Below are 13,515 nucleotides of genomic sequence, written 5' to 3' on the forward strand. Positions count from 1 at the left end.
CTAATTACACCTGCAGCAAACCTATTTCCAAGTCAAGCCACTTTCTGAGGCACTTGGGGGTTAAGACTTCAAAGTAAGAATTTGGGGAAGGAGACACATGTCAACCCATAACACCTTTATAGCAGGTACAGCAGGAATTACTCTTATTCCCATTTTAAAGATCAAGAAACTGAGTCTCAGAGGGTTGAAGTCATTTCCCCAAGGCAGGTCCATCCCAGGGTCACAAATGCAAGTCTGTTGCCTAATTCAGTGGCTGAGAGAGCCAGACAAGGCCTCTTGCAGTGAGGTCGTCTAGCTGTTCTCACACACACGGTCCAGTGAGAACGGGGGCTGCAGCGAGCTGAGTAAACAGAGGAGAAGCAGTCATATGCCGTCTCCTCTTGGGATCAATTGCAGACGCCCTGGTGTTAAAAGCTCCATTCTGCGTCTTCAGGTGCTGCCCCTCTGGCTGTACCTCATGAGGGCCTGACCTCCAGGGGGTCTGTTTACCCAAACTGTTCCTTGTGCATCTGATGATTCTCCCTGGGGGCCCATCCCTGAGCCGATGGGAGCTGGGTACAACAATCCTATTCAGGGAAGGAAGTAAAATGCCCGTGCTTCCCCTCCTCTCTATGGCATCGTTCTTTGCCTCCGTGTGCCTTTCTTTTGTCCTGCCTGTGGAGTAACAACCGTGTGGGTGTGGGCTCTGTCGGTTGCCAGCAGCGAGAGGGTGTGGCTGGGGACACCAGCCTGATGACCTATGTATATGCCAGGGTGGGCAGCGATGGGCAAGTTTCCCAGGAACTGCTCTGCCACACACCAGCTCTGACGCGCACCTCCTGCTCTGCCTGTCACTCTCCCCGGCTAAAGCTGGTGGCCCCTGGGTGCTCCTGACCAGAGAGGAGCGACAAACCCCATTTGGGAGCCCCCACCCTTGAGAGACAGTGTAGGAAATAGTCAAGTGCAGATTCCAGAGAGTCCAATCGGAGCTCTGCCACTTTCCAACCGTGTGAACTTAGGGAGATGCTTCACCTCCCTGTCATGCCTCGTTGGTGAAATGGAGCTGATAACTCTGTTTACCTCACGGGGTTGGCGTGTGGATAAGTGATATAGCCCACAGATGGTGCCTAGGACACTTCTGCCACATAATTTTAGCACTCGGTAAATGTAAGCTATACTTCCTTGTTTGCTTCCCAGATGTCATTTGTTAATCTGGTCACTGAAAATTGGCAGGAGACACAGTAAGCAGTTAACAGTGGTTATGCCTGGCTGATGGAATATTTGCTTATTTGTATTTTCTAACCTTTATGTATTAATTGTTAATAAGAGGAAATAAGGTCCCACTGAGGACCTATGGGACGCAGGGGACTAGGGAATAGTGAGTTCAAAGGGAACAAGACCCCGGTCAAAGTTTGAAGTCTATGGGAGGAGATGAAACAGGTAGGCGAATGCTCCAGGAGGGAGGGATGGGCAGCAATGCTCAGGGTGGGCTGGGTGTGGCCAGCACTCCCCAGGTGGCACCTGCACTACAGACATATGGTCAGTCTTGTCCCAACATTCTTTAGGCGTGGTCTTCCCTGGTCTGGACACGGGAAAGAAAGATGCTACAACAGTCAAATGAAAGGGTCACTCCTTTAACCTACCTCGTGCCCCAGGGGGACGGGGCAGAAATGCTGAGATGCCTTCCTAAGGTGCCCATTGCTAGGGATGTGTTGAAGGGAAAGTTGAGGGGCGTTAGGCAGCACCTGTTACAACAGATATGAGCCCAGGTTGCATATCAGCACGTCTCACGTAATTAAATAACTTCCTGTTTCTCTGTCTCTCCCTAGCATTATTAGCATCATCATTGTGTTGGCTGGAGCAATTGCCCTTATCATCGGTTTTGGTATTTCAGGTACGTGATTTCCTGCATCACCACTAGCCGTTCACCCCTCACCATGGAGCCCCCAGCCACTCAGGGTGGCAGAAGGGAAAGAGTGCGGGTCCTGGACCCAGAAAGCCTCAGAGTAGAGCACTGGGCCTCCTCCTTGTTGATTGTGTTCTCTCCGCATTAGTCACCCACCTCTGTGGGCCTCAGTTTCCCCGTTTACGGGGTGGAGGGAGCAGTGTCTGCATCACCAGGTGGCTGAGAGAACCAAATGGACATTTATCAGTGTTCTCTCTATCAGACAGCGCTCGGGGGTTCTGGGTCACAGGTGAAGTGCTGCAGGGCTGAGCCGCTCTACCAATGGCTGGCCTGGGTGGATGATTCCTTTGCAATGAAGCCTCAGCTGGCTTGTTAAAGAATATCAAGTCTTTCTGAAACCAGTTTGGCTTAGTGGATAGAGCGTTGACCTGCGGACTGAAGGGTCCCAGGTTTGATTCCGGTTGAGAGCATGTACCTTGGTTGCGGGCACATACCTAGTAGGGGGTGTGCAAGAGGCAGCTGATCAATGATTCTCTATCATCAATGTTTCTAACTCTCTATCCCTCTCTCTTCCTCTCTGTAAAAAATCAATAATTTTTTTTTTTTTAAAGAATATCAAGTCTTTGCACACAGGGGTCTCAGGAAAACAGAAGACCTGCTATGGCTGTCCTTCCATGTACGGTAGTCTCACATAGGAAGCATGGATGGTGTGTTTCAGAAGGCAGCTATCTGCTGGCAGCTGCTGGGAACTGTCTTTTTCTTCCTCTTCTGTGTCTCAAAAGCATCTGTTACTTAAGCCACATTAATTAAGACACTGAGTGAGCTGGCCAGCAGCTGTCTGCGCTGAGGCGAGTGCTTTGCTCCTATTTCCCTGCAGCTGTCTGACTCAGGCCAACACAGTGAGCTCAGTCTGTGGCCAGAGCTGTCACTTCAAAACTTTATAGTTTCAGCCGCCTTTTCTCTGTCACTCTTCTCCACTGTGGGTGTGCTGCCAGCCCGGGTGGCCGTTAAAGGAGGGAGTGGCAGGGGAGAGGCCCCTGACCCTGCCTGGTCCCTGTGCTATCATCGCTCACTCGCTCACTGGATGGCTTGGGGCAGCTCTGTGTGGTGGGAGAGCTAGCAATCAGACAGAGGCGCTCTAATCTCTGGTCTGGCGCCAATGGTGTGTGTCCATTTGGGTATACCTTAATTTTCCAGGCAGTTTCCTCATGGGTAAGACAGTCAGAGTAGCTGTGGGGACTAAATAACAAGTATTTGCACAGTGCCTGGCATGTGTGGAATAGGTGGCTGCCATTGTTATTTATGGTGACACCATCAGTGCTGTTCAGAGTTTGCTGGTATTGGTGCATTCATATACCACCTCCTGAGACTTGCACAATTTCCTGGCCACACCAAGGCAGGCCAGGCCCCCTCTGAAGTTAGGGAGGCCAGAGCAGGAAGCCACAGGACACAAATTCTCCAACTCTGGACACTGGGCAAACATTACTGAGTAAGCCGGTCAGGGATGTGCTTATGGCACCAAAACAGGAGCATTCAACAAATTGTTTGGAACAAAATGGATTTTTTTTTTATTGTGGTCATCTGAGAAATGAACAGCTATTGGCTTTTCTTATACTTGTGTTATAGTTTTTAATTGTTTCTATATTTATAGGAGGTGAGGAGGCTCTCTACATATCTCAGTGTGGCCCTAGATATCAGGAAAACGTGGGAGGGAGAGCACAGGCTTAGCACCGGATAAGATGCAGCTTGACACTAGCTCTACTGCTCGCTACTTAAAGGGCTTTCCTAAAGCCCTTTAGTCCCACAGAGCCTCCTTATCCTCATTCACAAATGACCATCTTCCCTCCATGGTTTATCAGGCTTACCACGAGTGACTGTAAGTACTTAGTAAACTGTTTCTTTCCTCCTGGTACTCTCATCTGCCATCCTTCCAAATGATTCTAGCTAATAGTAGTTAATCAACCACAACTGAAGGTTTAACACGTGGCAAATCAGGTACTGTGGGAAGCTCTTTACCTGCGTGGTATCATTTAGACCACATGTGTCAAACACAAGGCCCGTGGGCCAAATCCGTCCCGCCAGGCCTTGCAATGTGGCCCGCACCGCGCTGTCATCACTGCACTCCGCTGTGTTTCCATCACAATGACAGTTTATGACTGTTCAGTAAACCATTCGGCCCGCGATTTAGGCTGGATTTTAGATTTTGGCCCCTTCTCTGATTGAGTTCGACACCCCTAGGGTAGAGCATCGGTCTGCGGACTGAAAGGTCCCAGGTTCGATTCCGGTTAAGGGCATGTACATTGGTTGCGGGCACATCCCCGGTAGGGAGTGTGCAGGAGGCAGTTGGTTGATGTTTCTCTCTCTTCGATGTTTCTAGTTCTCTATCTTTCTCCTTTCCTCTCTGTAAAAAATCAATAAAAATTAAAAAAAGTAAAATAAAAATAAAAAGTTAGAAATCTTGCGCAAGTAAGGGGCAGAGCTGGGATTTGAACCCAGACCGCCGGATACCTGCGCCTTGTTCTCAGACACTATGCTCTGCTGCCACTTCCCTACCGTGTGCCTTAATCTAGTCCGGCCCAGAATCCTTTCTATCAATAGTTTCTTCTCACAGAAGCACTTGCTACCACCAACCCTGCCCTCTTCTCTGGCAATAGTGGGACTCACATACTACACTGGCACAGGCGTAAACCTATGTGTTTCCACCTTTAAGCCATGTGCCGTGGCGCCCATCTGGACAGCTAGGTTCCAGCAGATGCTGAGTGACCGTCTGCTGAAGGCTTCCAGTATCCGCTCTCTGCTATTGGACGCTACAGAACCTGTCTTACTGAGTCCTTTCAGAGGGAAGTTAATTTTTCAAGTTTTATCCAGTGTTGTTGGGCATCCCAGAATCATCGTTTCTGTAAAGAATCCTTGCCTTGTGTTACCTGAAACCTCATTTTCCCAGAGATGCCTGCTCCTACATCAGAGGGCAACTGAATAGTGCTCAGATTTCACTTGCTCCCCTGTGACAGTCATTCATTTTCAGTAAGCGACTGGTCTTCCAACTTGAAAGGAATTTGATGGGCTCTTAGAGGCCAATGAAATCCTTAGAATACGTGCCTGTTTAAATTAACAGAATTCTCTATTAATAGATAGCTGCTCTGCCCAGCCAGGATAGCTTGGTGGTTGAATGTTGACCCATGAGCCAGAAGGTCACGGTGCGATTCCTGCTTGGGACACATGCCCAGGATTGAGAGCTCGATCCCCAGTAGGGGGCATACAGGAAGCAGATTCTCTCATTATTGATGTTTCTCTCTCTAAAAATCAATGAAAACATGTTTTTTTAAAAAAAAATAGCTGCTTTTAACCCATCCCCTACAGCCCTGTGGTTCACCAAATCACTCAAGAGCTAGCCCCTGGTGGCTCTGAGGCCTAGAGAGTCATATCAGACCAGTCTGTGTTTCCTAGAGCACAGCTCCTTGAATTAGTATTTGTTTGCAAGTATGTATATAAATTTATTTTTGTGAGAAGCAATATTTATTCCCTGTTGTTAGCATATTAAATTTTATTTTATCCCTTCTTATCATCATTTATTCAGCTAACAAGTATTTATTAATTGCTTTCTGGGTACAAAACAATGGCTTGGTCCTCATGCTGTTTTAAGATCTCACGGGTCTTTATTCCTCCTCTTGATTTGATATGTGGAGGGTGGGGTTTAATCAACATTACACTCATTCCATCTGCCACATCTGCAATGCAGCCTTAACTGGTCTGGAACCCACAGTGCTCCCTGGGGCTCCCACCGCTGCTACTTTTGTTCATTAAGTTCTCTAAGAGAGAGTTCAACAAGTCCTCCACAGTGGGCTCCAGGCCAACGCATTACAGTTAATTCGGTAACACAATTACCGAACTAAGATATGTCATTACCATTTCATTCTCTCCATAAACTGTGCTAATTATGTATCTTTCCTGAAAAGTGATTTTTCAAATCAACTTTAATGGCACTTTATCAAGTACAGTCAAATTTACCTTTGACTGTACTTGATAAAGTGCCATTAAAGTTGATTTGTTCTAATATAGTTACATTTGCCTTATGGTTTTATTGAGAATCTCTATATATTTTCATTGCTTATAAATATATATTCATATATATATACATATTCATATGTGTACATATACATATACATATAATTTATTTGAGAGGAAGGGAGAGGGAGAGAGAGGTAAAGACATGAATGATGAGAGAGAATCATTGATCAACTGCCTTCTGCACACCCCACATTGGGGATCAAGCCCACAACTTGGGCATGTAGCCTGCCCAGGAATCGAACCCTGACCTCCTGGTTCATAGATCAATGCTCAACCACAGAGCCACACCGGCCAGGCTCATTGCCTTCTTTTTCACTGGCTCACATTTGCCCCAAATTTAGATGTGGTAATCCTGCCAAATATTCCTCACTCCTAACATCATTTTGGATAGAACTATTCAACAGTCCCTTGCTTTCTTCTGACTTCCATTCATTTATTCATTCACTAAACAAATACCTATTTTTTTGCTCAGGCTGCCATAACAAAATACCATAGACCTGGCGCTTAAATGGCAGAAGTCTATTTTCTTACAGTTCTGGAGGCGGGGAAGAACCCTCAGGCCCCACGTGGCCCATCTCTAAGGCTTCCGTCAGAGGGAGGGTGATCAGCTTTGCTCCGTTTACTCATTCAAATATTACTCTCACCCGGAAACATCCTCACTGACACACCCAAAGGATCTGACAAAATGTCTGAGCGCTCTGTGGCCCAGGAAAGGTGACGTGAAAAATTAATCACCACAGCAGTATGGGAATTACACATATGATTCCAACGGTTTCTGCCCTTGGAAAGCCTACAGCTTAGTATCACCTAGAAACCAGAGACAAGGTAGAGGGGAGACAGCTGCTGTGATAGAGGCATAGGAAAGCGTTCAGGGAGAGGAAAGAGAGAGTCTACTCATTCTTTCTTGGTATAATAGATCGAAGGAGGGTTTTTGTGAGGGCTGCCATCTGAACAGCTGACTAGCTGTTGCTAAGAGAGGACGGAACTATGAATTGGAGGTACAAGATGAATAGGGGAGTGAAGATAACAGTATAATTGGCATAACCAGTACTAGCCTGGGATGTGTGGGATATTAGTCTGTCGAGTAAAAAAAATCATTGAAAACAAGTTAAATCTTTAAAGCAGTGCCAAGGTGGGGGAAGGGGTGTTTGGCACTCATATCACACAGCAAAACTTCGCACCATCCTCTCTCATGACTTCTCTCCCAAACCTCCCACCTGCGTGGCCATGCATGGCAGCAGTTCCCGCTCTATCCCCTGTACTCTAAGACTCCAAACATCCCAGCCTGTGCACCTGTGTTTCCTCTGCCTTTTTTACTTATCATTTTTAAAAATATATTTTATTTATTGATTTTTATTTTTTTTACAGAGAGAAAGGGAGAAGAATAGAGAGTTAGAAACATCGATGAGAGAGAAACATTGATCAGCTGCCTCCTGCACACTCCCTACTGGGGATGTGCCCACAACCAAGGTACATGCCCTTAACGGGAATCAAACCTGAGACCCTTCAGTCCGCAGGCCGACACTCTATCCACTGAGCCAAACTGGTTAGGGCTACTTGTCATTTTTCTTCCATCAGTAGCTCTCTGTTCTTTCTAATACAAACTCATCTAGCTTAGCTTCTTCATGTCTGTCCCTCATCCATTGCCTAGGGCCCAGCTAGACAATTCCAATGCCTGTGGGCAAGAGAGAATATCCTTATGTTCATAATGTTACCTCTGACATTTGAAAAATAGCAAATATGCTTGTTTATTTTTCCATTGAAAGCAGAAAATCAATAAATCACTTGATGTGAACAGACAATATAGACTTTGAAAGAATGCAGTGGGAAATGAGGGTGGAAAGGTAACAGTTAATGAGAATTTCCTATGTGCCATGCAGTATTTAGGTCTGAAGGTCATGCTGGGTAGGCTGACCTTGACTCCACAGTCCTTGGGAGCCATAGAAGACTAATGATCATGAAACTAACATGTTCATATTATTCTTTAAGCACTACCGATTAGACTAATGCATGTAAAATATATTGGATAGAGGCAAAGATAAGAGGAAGGTAAAGCAATAAAGAAGCTAGAAAGCACTCAGCACACATTTTTCAGGCTTTAGGGAGGAGAGGTTAGTGAAGACCATTTTAATATAAGGTATTAAAGGATACTCAAAGATTGGGATGGAACTTGACCTGAAAATCCTCAGGCTGTAAGACACCTCTGGGGATGAAGGCTCTCTCTTCATCTTTCTTTCATGATCTTTCTCCCCTCCCCCTACATTTTTTGTCTGGCCCACTGTCCTCTTGGGCTCAATAACCATCCTCGCCTCCATAACCCAGAAGGAGCTTCTCAAGAAGATTCATTTCATTAACTCAGTCCTACAGGCGTCCCCAGCCAGCAGCCCCAGTGCAGAAAGAAGAGCTGGTCAGTCCTTTATAGACTGAGTGGGCTGTCGGCTGGGCAAGCGCAGAAAAGGCAGTGGACACATCAGGCAGCGTGATTCATATCTATTGGTGGTGTGTTTGGAGAGGAGGGGATATCTTCTATCTTAGGCCAAAAAATAATTTAATTAAGTACCATTCTTCACTATGCCATTGCTGGCACTATAACCTTGACCGAGTCACTTATCTTCTCTCTGCTTAGCTCCTTCATCATTCAAATGGAGATAAAAGTAACAGCGCCTTAGAATCTAGCATTCTTCAGGATTCCTAGTCACATTTGGTTAACATGAGGTTTCACTCCTACACCATTTCTGGTTAACTAAGAATAAACAATACCTTATATGTGTAATTACAAATTTCAAGTCAAGTTTCATAATCGTTTGATTTGATCCTTACAGGAACCCTTTATGATAGGCAAGATAGATATATATCATTACCTCTATTCTCTGCAGTCCAGAGAGGTTACATGACTTATTCAAGGTCACGCCGATACTGAACAGCAGTGCCAGGACTTGAGTTCTCATCTTTAAACCCCAAACCCCATATGTTCTCCTCTCATTGTCTCCCCAGGATAGGGTTACTTGGTCCAAAAAAGCTATTATTTATTTTAGATCGCTGCAGCTATAAAAACAAACTATGTCTACCTGCTCTTTCTACCCATCTTATGTCTTCTTTCCTATGCCTTCCCTGCTCTTCTGTCTTTCTAATTTATGACAGAAGTCTCTGTGTGGCTTTTGGTAATGAAGGGTTTGGTGACAGAAGTTCCAAAGCTTGCCTTGGCATTGACCCCTGCTTCCTAAATTGCAGGTACACACTCCATCTCAGTCACGACTCTCACCTCGGCTGGGAACATCGGGGAGGATGGAATCCTGAGCTGCACTTTCGAACCTGACATCAGGCTCTCTGACATCGTGATTCAGTGGCTAAAGGAAGGTGTCATGGGCTTGGTCCATGAGTTCAAAGAAGGCAAAGATGACCTGTCAGACCAGAATGAGATGTTCAGAGGCCGGACAGCGGTGTTTGCTGACCAAGTGAGAGTTGGCAATGCTTCTCTGAGGCTGAAAAATGTGCAACTCACAGATGCTGGCACCTATACCTGTTACATCATCACTTCCAAAGGCAGGGGGAATGCTAACCTTGAGTATAAAACTGGAGGTAAGTTATTTTTAGGCAGAGGGAAAGAGAGGGCCAAAAACTATTTGAGGCTAAAGAGCGGTTAGCTGATGAAACATAATGCTTTTACATTCATGAGTGATTAATATCCGACAAGACCCTCCAAGTCTGTTAGCAACCATCATTGCTGTCCAAGATCCACACCAACTCCAAAAGTACCCCATTATATTAGGTCTTAAAATCTTTTGTTCTGAACCCTAGCTTCTTCTGAATTTTCATATATATTATTTAAATAATATATTGTAGTGACAGTTGTAGAGACTGTTTCTTCCTTCTCTCTCTCTCCCTCCCCTAACTATTTTCTCCAGGTAGCAAAAAGATATAAAGTTCAGGAGGGAACACCCAATTTCCCTAATGGATAAACTTTTTTTGTAATCACTGGAATTCCTCTTACTTGGAGAATCTGCCTGTTGTAACAATGAAACCTAGAACTTATGTCTGTGAAATTTGTGATCTTGGCCAGAATTGTATGATGTACAATAATATCATGAGCAGATTATTGTTTGCATCTACAGTACAATGGGCCATACACAGAGAGCCCACTGGGGAAGTGAAGTTTTGAGCCACCTCAATGATAGAAATCGCGGGGTATTTAAGACCTAGTACTTCCAAGGCTATATTGTCTTCTCTTTCTGACCTTGACATCAGCCCTTTCTGACCTTCAACCCTGCAGCCTTCAGCATCCCAGAGATGGATGTGGACTATAATGCCAGCTCAGAGAGCTTTCGGTGTGAGGCTCCCCGATGGTTCCCCCAGCCCACAGTGGTCTGGACATCCCAAGTTGACCGAAGAACCAACTTCTCAGAAGTCGCCAACACCAGCTTTGAGCTGGATTCGGAGAACGTGACCATGAAAGTTATCTCTGTACTCTACAATGTCACCATCAACAACACATACTCCTGTATGATTGAGAACAGCATCGCCAAAGCCACAGGGGATATCAAAGTGACAGGTGGGTCCCTTCAGGCTTTTTGTATGGTTTTATTGGGGTGAGAATTAAATTAAAATATAATTTCTATAACTGATATATCATGTACTAGGGCACAGAAAGCTCTGGAGTTCTCCTCACGGAGACCTAGATCAACATTCCAGTTGGGATTACACTACATAAGAAGACTAATACAAAACAATATTTATGGCATAATAGGTCAAAGATGGCAACTAAGCCTTCCCTCATAAATCTTCTGACTGCTTAGAGAGCGGTGTTTAGGGTTCTGAGGCCCTAAGTCAGCAGGACTGCTTTGGTGAAGCAGTGGAATGTGATGATTACTTGACATCTCTGATATATTCAGCTAGTGAGCTATATGCCAAGTCCAACAACACTGGTTTGGTTCTAGCCTGCCTTTGAAAAGGCTTTCAATCTGAAAACGAAAGGTCTTAGAGCCTGCCTTAGTCTCATTCGGCCCTTCTCTTCTTGGTCAGCTCATGTTCCCACTAACGTGGCTAGGATTACCTGACAGCTCTAGTTTGAACTGGCCTCCAAGGCTGAGAAGACCCGGACCCAAGGAGCCCAGCACTGGGGTCTCTCTTCAGTGCTTTAGTGCATACAAAACCTAGGGATGAGCTGGCATCGAAGAAATGCACAGACCGAATTATAACTTTTAAAACCATCCCTCTTGAGGCTAAATTGAATTCAATTTGAGTGAGTTGTAGGAATTCTTTTGCATCCTGGATAGGAAACATTTATCAGACATATGATTTGCAAATATTTTATCTCATTCCATAGGTTTTCATAGGTATACTTTATTTACTTTACAATAGTTTTATTGATTTTTGAGAGAGAGAGGAAGGAAGAGGGAGAGTAACATCGATAGGATGCCTCCTGTACCGATCTGACTGGGAATCGAACCTGCAACCTGGGTATGTGCCCTGACTGGGTATTAAAACGGTCAATGCTCAACCAACTGAGCCACACCATCCAGGGCAAAAGAATGGTTTTGATAGAACAGGAAGGCATGAAGTCAGGAGCCTATGTCAATGTCCAAAGGAGAAATTATGAGGGTCTTAATGGGGGCAGTGGCAATGGGAAAGAAAAGGGAAGAATCAAAAGCTAGCGAAGAAAATAATCTACAGGCCTTAGAGACACAAATGTGAAAGAGAAGAGAAAGAGCAAGTCAAATGGGCGTGATACTTCTACCCTGTTTGCTTAGGAGGTTAATAACACTGCCAACAAACAGTTAAAACACAGAAGCAACAGTTTAGAGAAAAAGATGAGGATTTTAGAGATGTTGAGTTGGAAGTGCCCATTGTTTGCTGGGTTTGCACGTGACCCAGCAAACGAGGGTTTTGGGAACGCTCCATCCCTATTCCACATACTCCCCTCCAGGAGAAGAGATGCCCACCAATCTCACCCTTCTCACCTCTCTGTCCGCCCCTCTTTCATGCCTCATCAGAGAAGCACAAGTTACTCATTTATCTGATGTGTGAGTTTATTAAAAGAAGCTAGATTTGAGAGGCTCAGCTCCTTCTTTTTTCTTATCTCTCTAGCTACCCTCAGGAAGTATCATTTCTACTCTGCTCTCCCCAGCCATCCAGTTTTCAGGGGTGCGATCCGCTTGGCGGGGGAAGCCTGCCCCGGGCTGGTGCTGCCTGTCCCGGGAGATGCCTGGGCTGCAGCTCCCTTCTGAGCAGACAAAGCTCCATCTGGTATCAGACTGATTAGCAATCAAAGTGATATTTTGGTCTCCCAATTGCCTCATTCTTTTTGTCCCACTCTTTAACTGACTCAGAACTCAGCTGTAAGAAGGGGCATTGCTTATTGGGCTCCTTTGAACCCCAACAGTAGGTGTTCAAACATTTACTCACTAACTATCTTTTTAACTTACCCAGTAGCAACTGTGAATCCCGATGTAAAACTCGACCAAATTCAGAATAAGGATATGGATTTGGAAATGATCAACTTAATGGAAGTAATATTTATGAATTGGGCTTGAGCAGGATTGCCGTTGTTGTTTTTACAGCTAATACTTATTGAGAGCTTACGTATGTGCCAAGTACGTCCCACATTCTTTAATGTATTAACTCATTAATCCTCCTAAGAAATAGGTTATTATTATTTTAGTCCTCCTTTATAGACTTTATAGAAATGGAAACACACATACATTAACTAAAGTCACACAGCTAGTAAGAGCCAAAATTAACTAAATGAGAGTGGACTGTCGAGGGGAAAAAAACAGAGTAATTTAATTTCTTTACTTCTCTTCCCCACTTCAAAATGAGAACAATACTTTCTCATCACTTTGCAATGATGTCAAGAAAGCGAGCATCCCAGAACCTGTAAAGGTCACTGCCGAGAGGGGAAAAAATGTGTCTGAAACCAAGGACTGGCTATGGCTATTTGTACAGCCCATTCTTTATTTGGTCACCAATTATTATCTCTTTATTGGTATCATTTTTCATTTGGCTGCGTGCTGACTGGAGTGAACCATGGAATAGAGCTTGCTTCGAAGAAAGGAAAAATGGATAGTGGGGTACAAAGTTGCCCCCCAGTTGGGAACAGGTTATATTAGGAACTTGCTGTTTGCCAGTACTTTTCCTTGCTAACCAGCCACGTGAAGAAGGTATGCAGCTTCCCCTCTCTGACCCTGAACTTGTTCTCTCCCTTCACAGACTCTGAGATCAAAAGGCGGAGTCACCTAGAGCTGCTGGACTCAAAGGCCTCGCTGTGTGGCCCTTCTTTCTTTGCCATCGGCTGGGTACTCCTACCTCTCTCCTCTCACCTGGTCCTAAAATAACGTGCCTTGGCCACACAGAAACATGCAATGTCATTAGTACAGCAGGTGAGATGAGTCCCGAATGGTATGGGAGGGTCCATTGTGTGTGTGCTTGTGTTCCTAACAAGATCAAGCTGCTCCAGCATCATCTCTGAGGATGATCCCCTCCCTGAAGGAGAGACTCAAGCCAGCTCCTATCCCTGAGCAACTGAGGGTACCATGTGGCCTTGATAGAACATCATCAAAATACAG

The 13,515-nt window shown here is 45.1% G+C and overlaps 1 protein-coding gene across 2 annotated transcripts in view; it reads left to right on the plus strand.

The window, feature by feature from the left end:
- Positions 1-13,515, plus strand: part of VTCN1 (V-set domain containing T cell activation inhibitor 1) — a 32,776-nt gene that overhangs the window by 17,617 nt on the left and 1,644 nt on the right. For both annotated transcript variants that reach the window (XM_036453105.2, XM_045586994.1), the window contains exons 2-5: positions 1,809-1,873; positions 9,185-9,532; positions 10,224-10,502; positions 13,160-13,329. In XM_036453105.2, coding sequence (XP_036308998.1) covers positions 1,809-1,873; positions 9,185-9,532; positions 10,224-10,502; positions 13,160-13,284 — 817 coding nt within the window. In that variant the 3' untranslated portion in view covers positions 13,285-13,329. The remainder of the gene's footprint in view (positions 1-1,808; positions 1,874-9,184; positions 9,533-10,223; positions 10,503-13,159; positions 13,330-13,515) is intronic.

This window comes from Pipistrellus kuhlii, unplaced genomic scaffold (genome assembly GCF_014108245.1).
Source record: "Pipistrellus kuhlii isolate mPipKuh1 unplaced genomic scaffold, mPipKuh1.p scaffold_m20_p_24, whole genome shotgun sequence".
Classification (NCBI taxonomy): Eukaryota; Metazoa; Chordata; class Mammalia; order Chiroptera; family Vespertilionidae; genus Pipistrellus; species Pipistrellus kuhlii.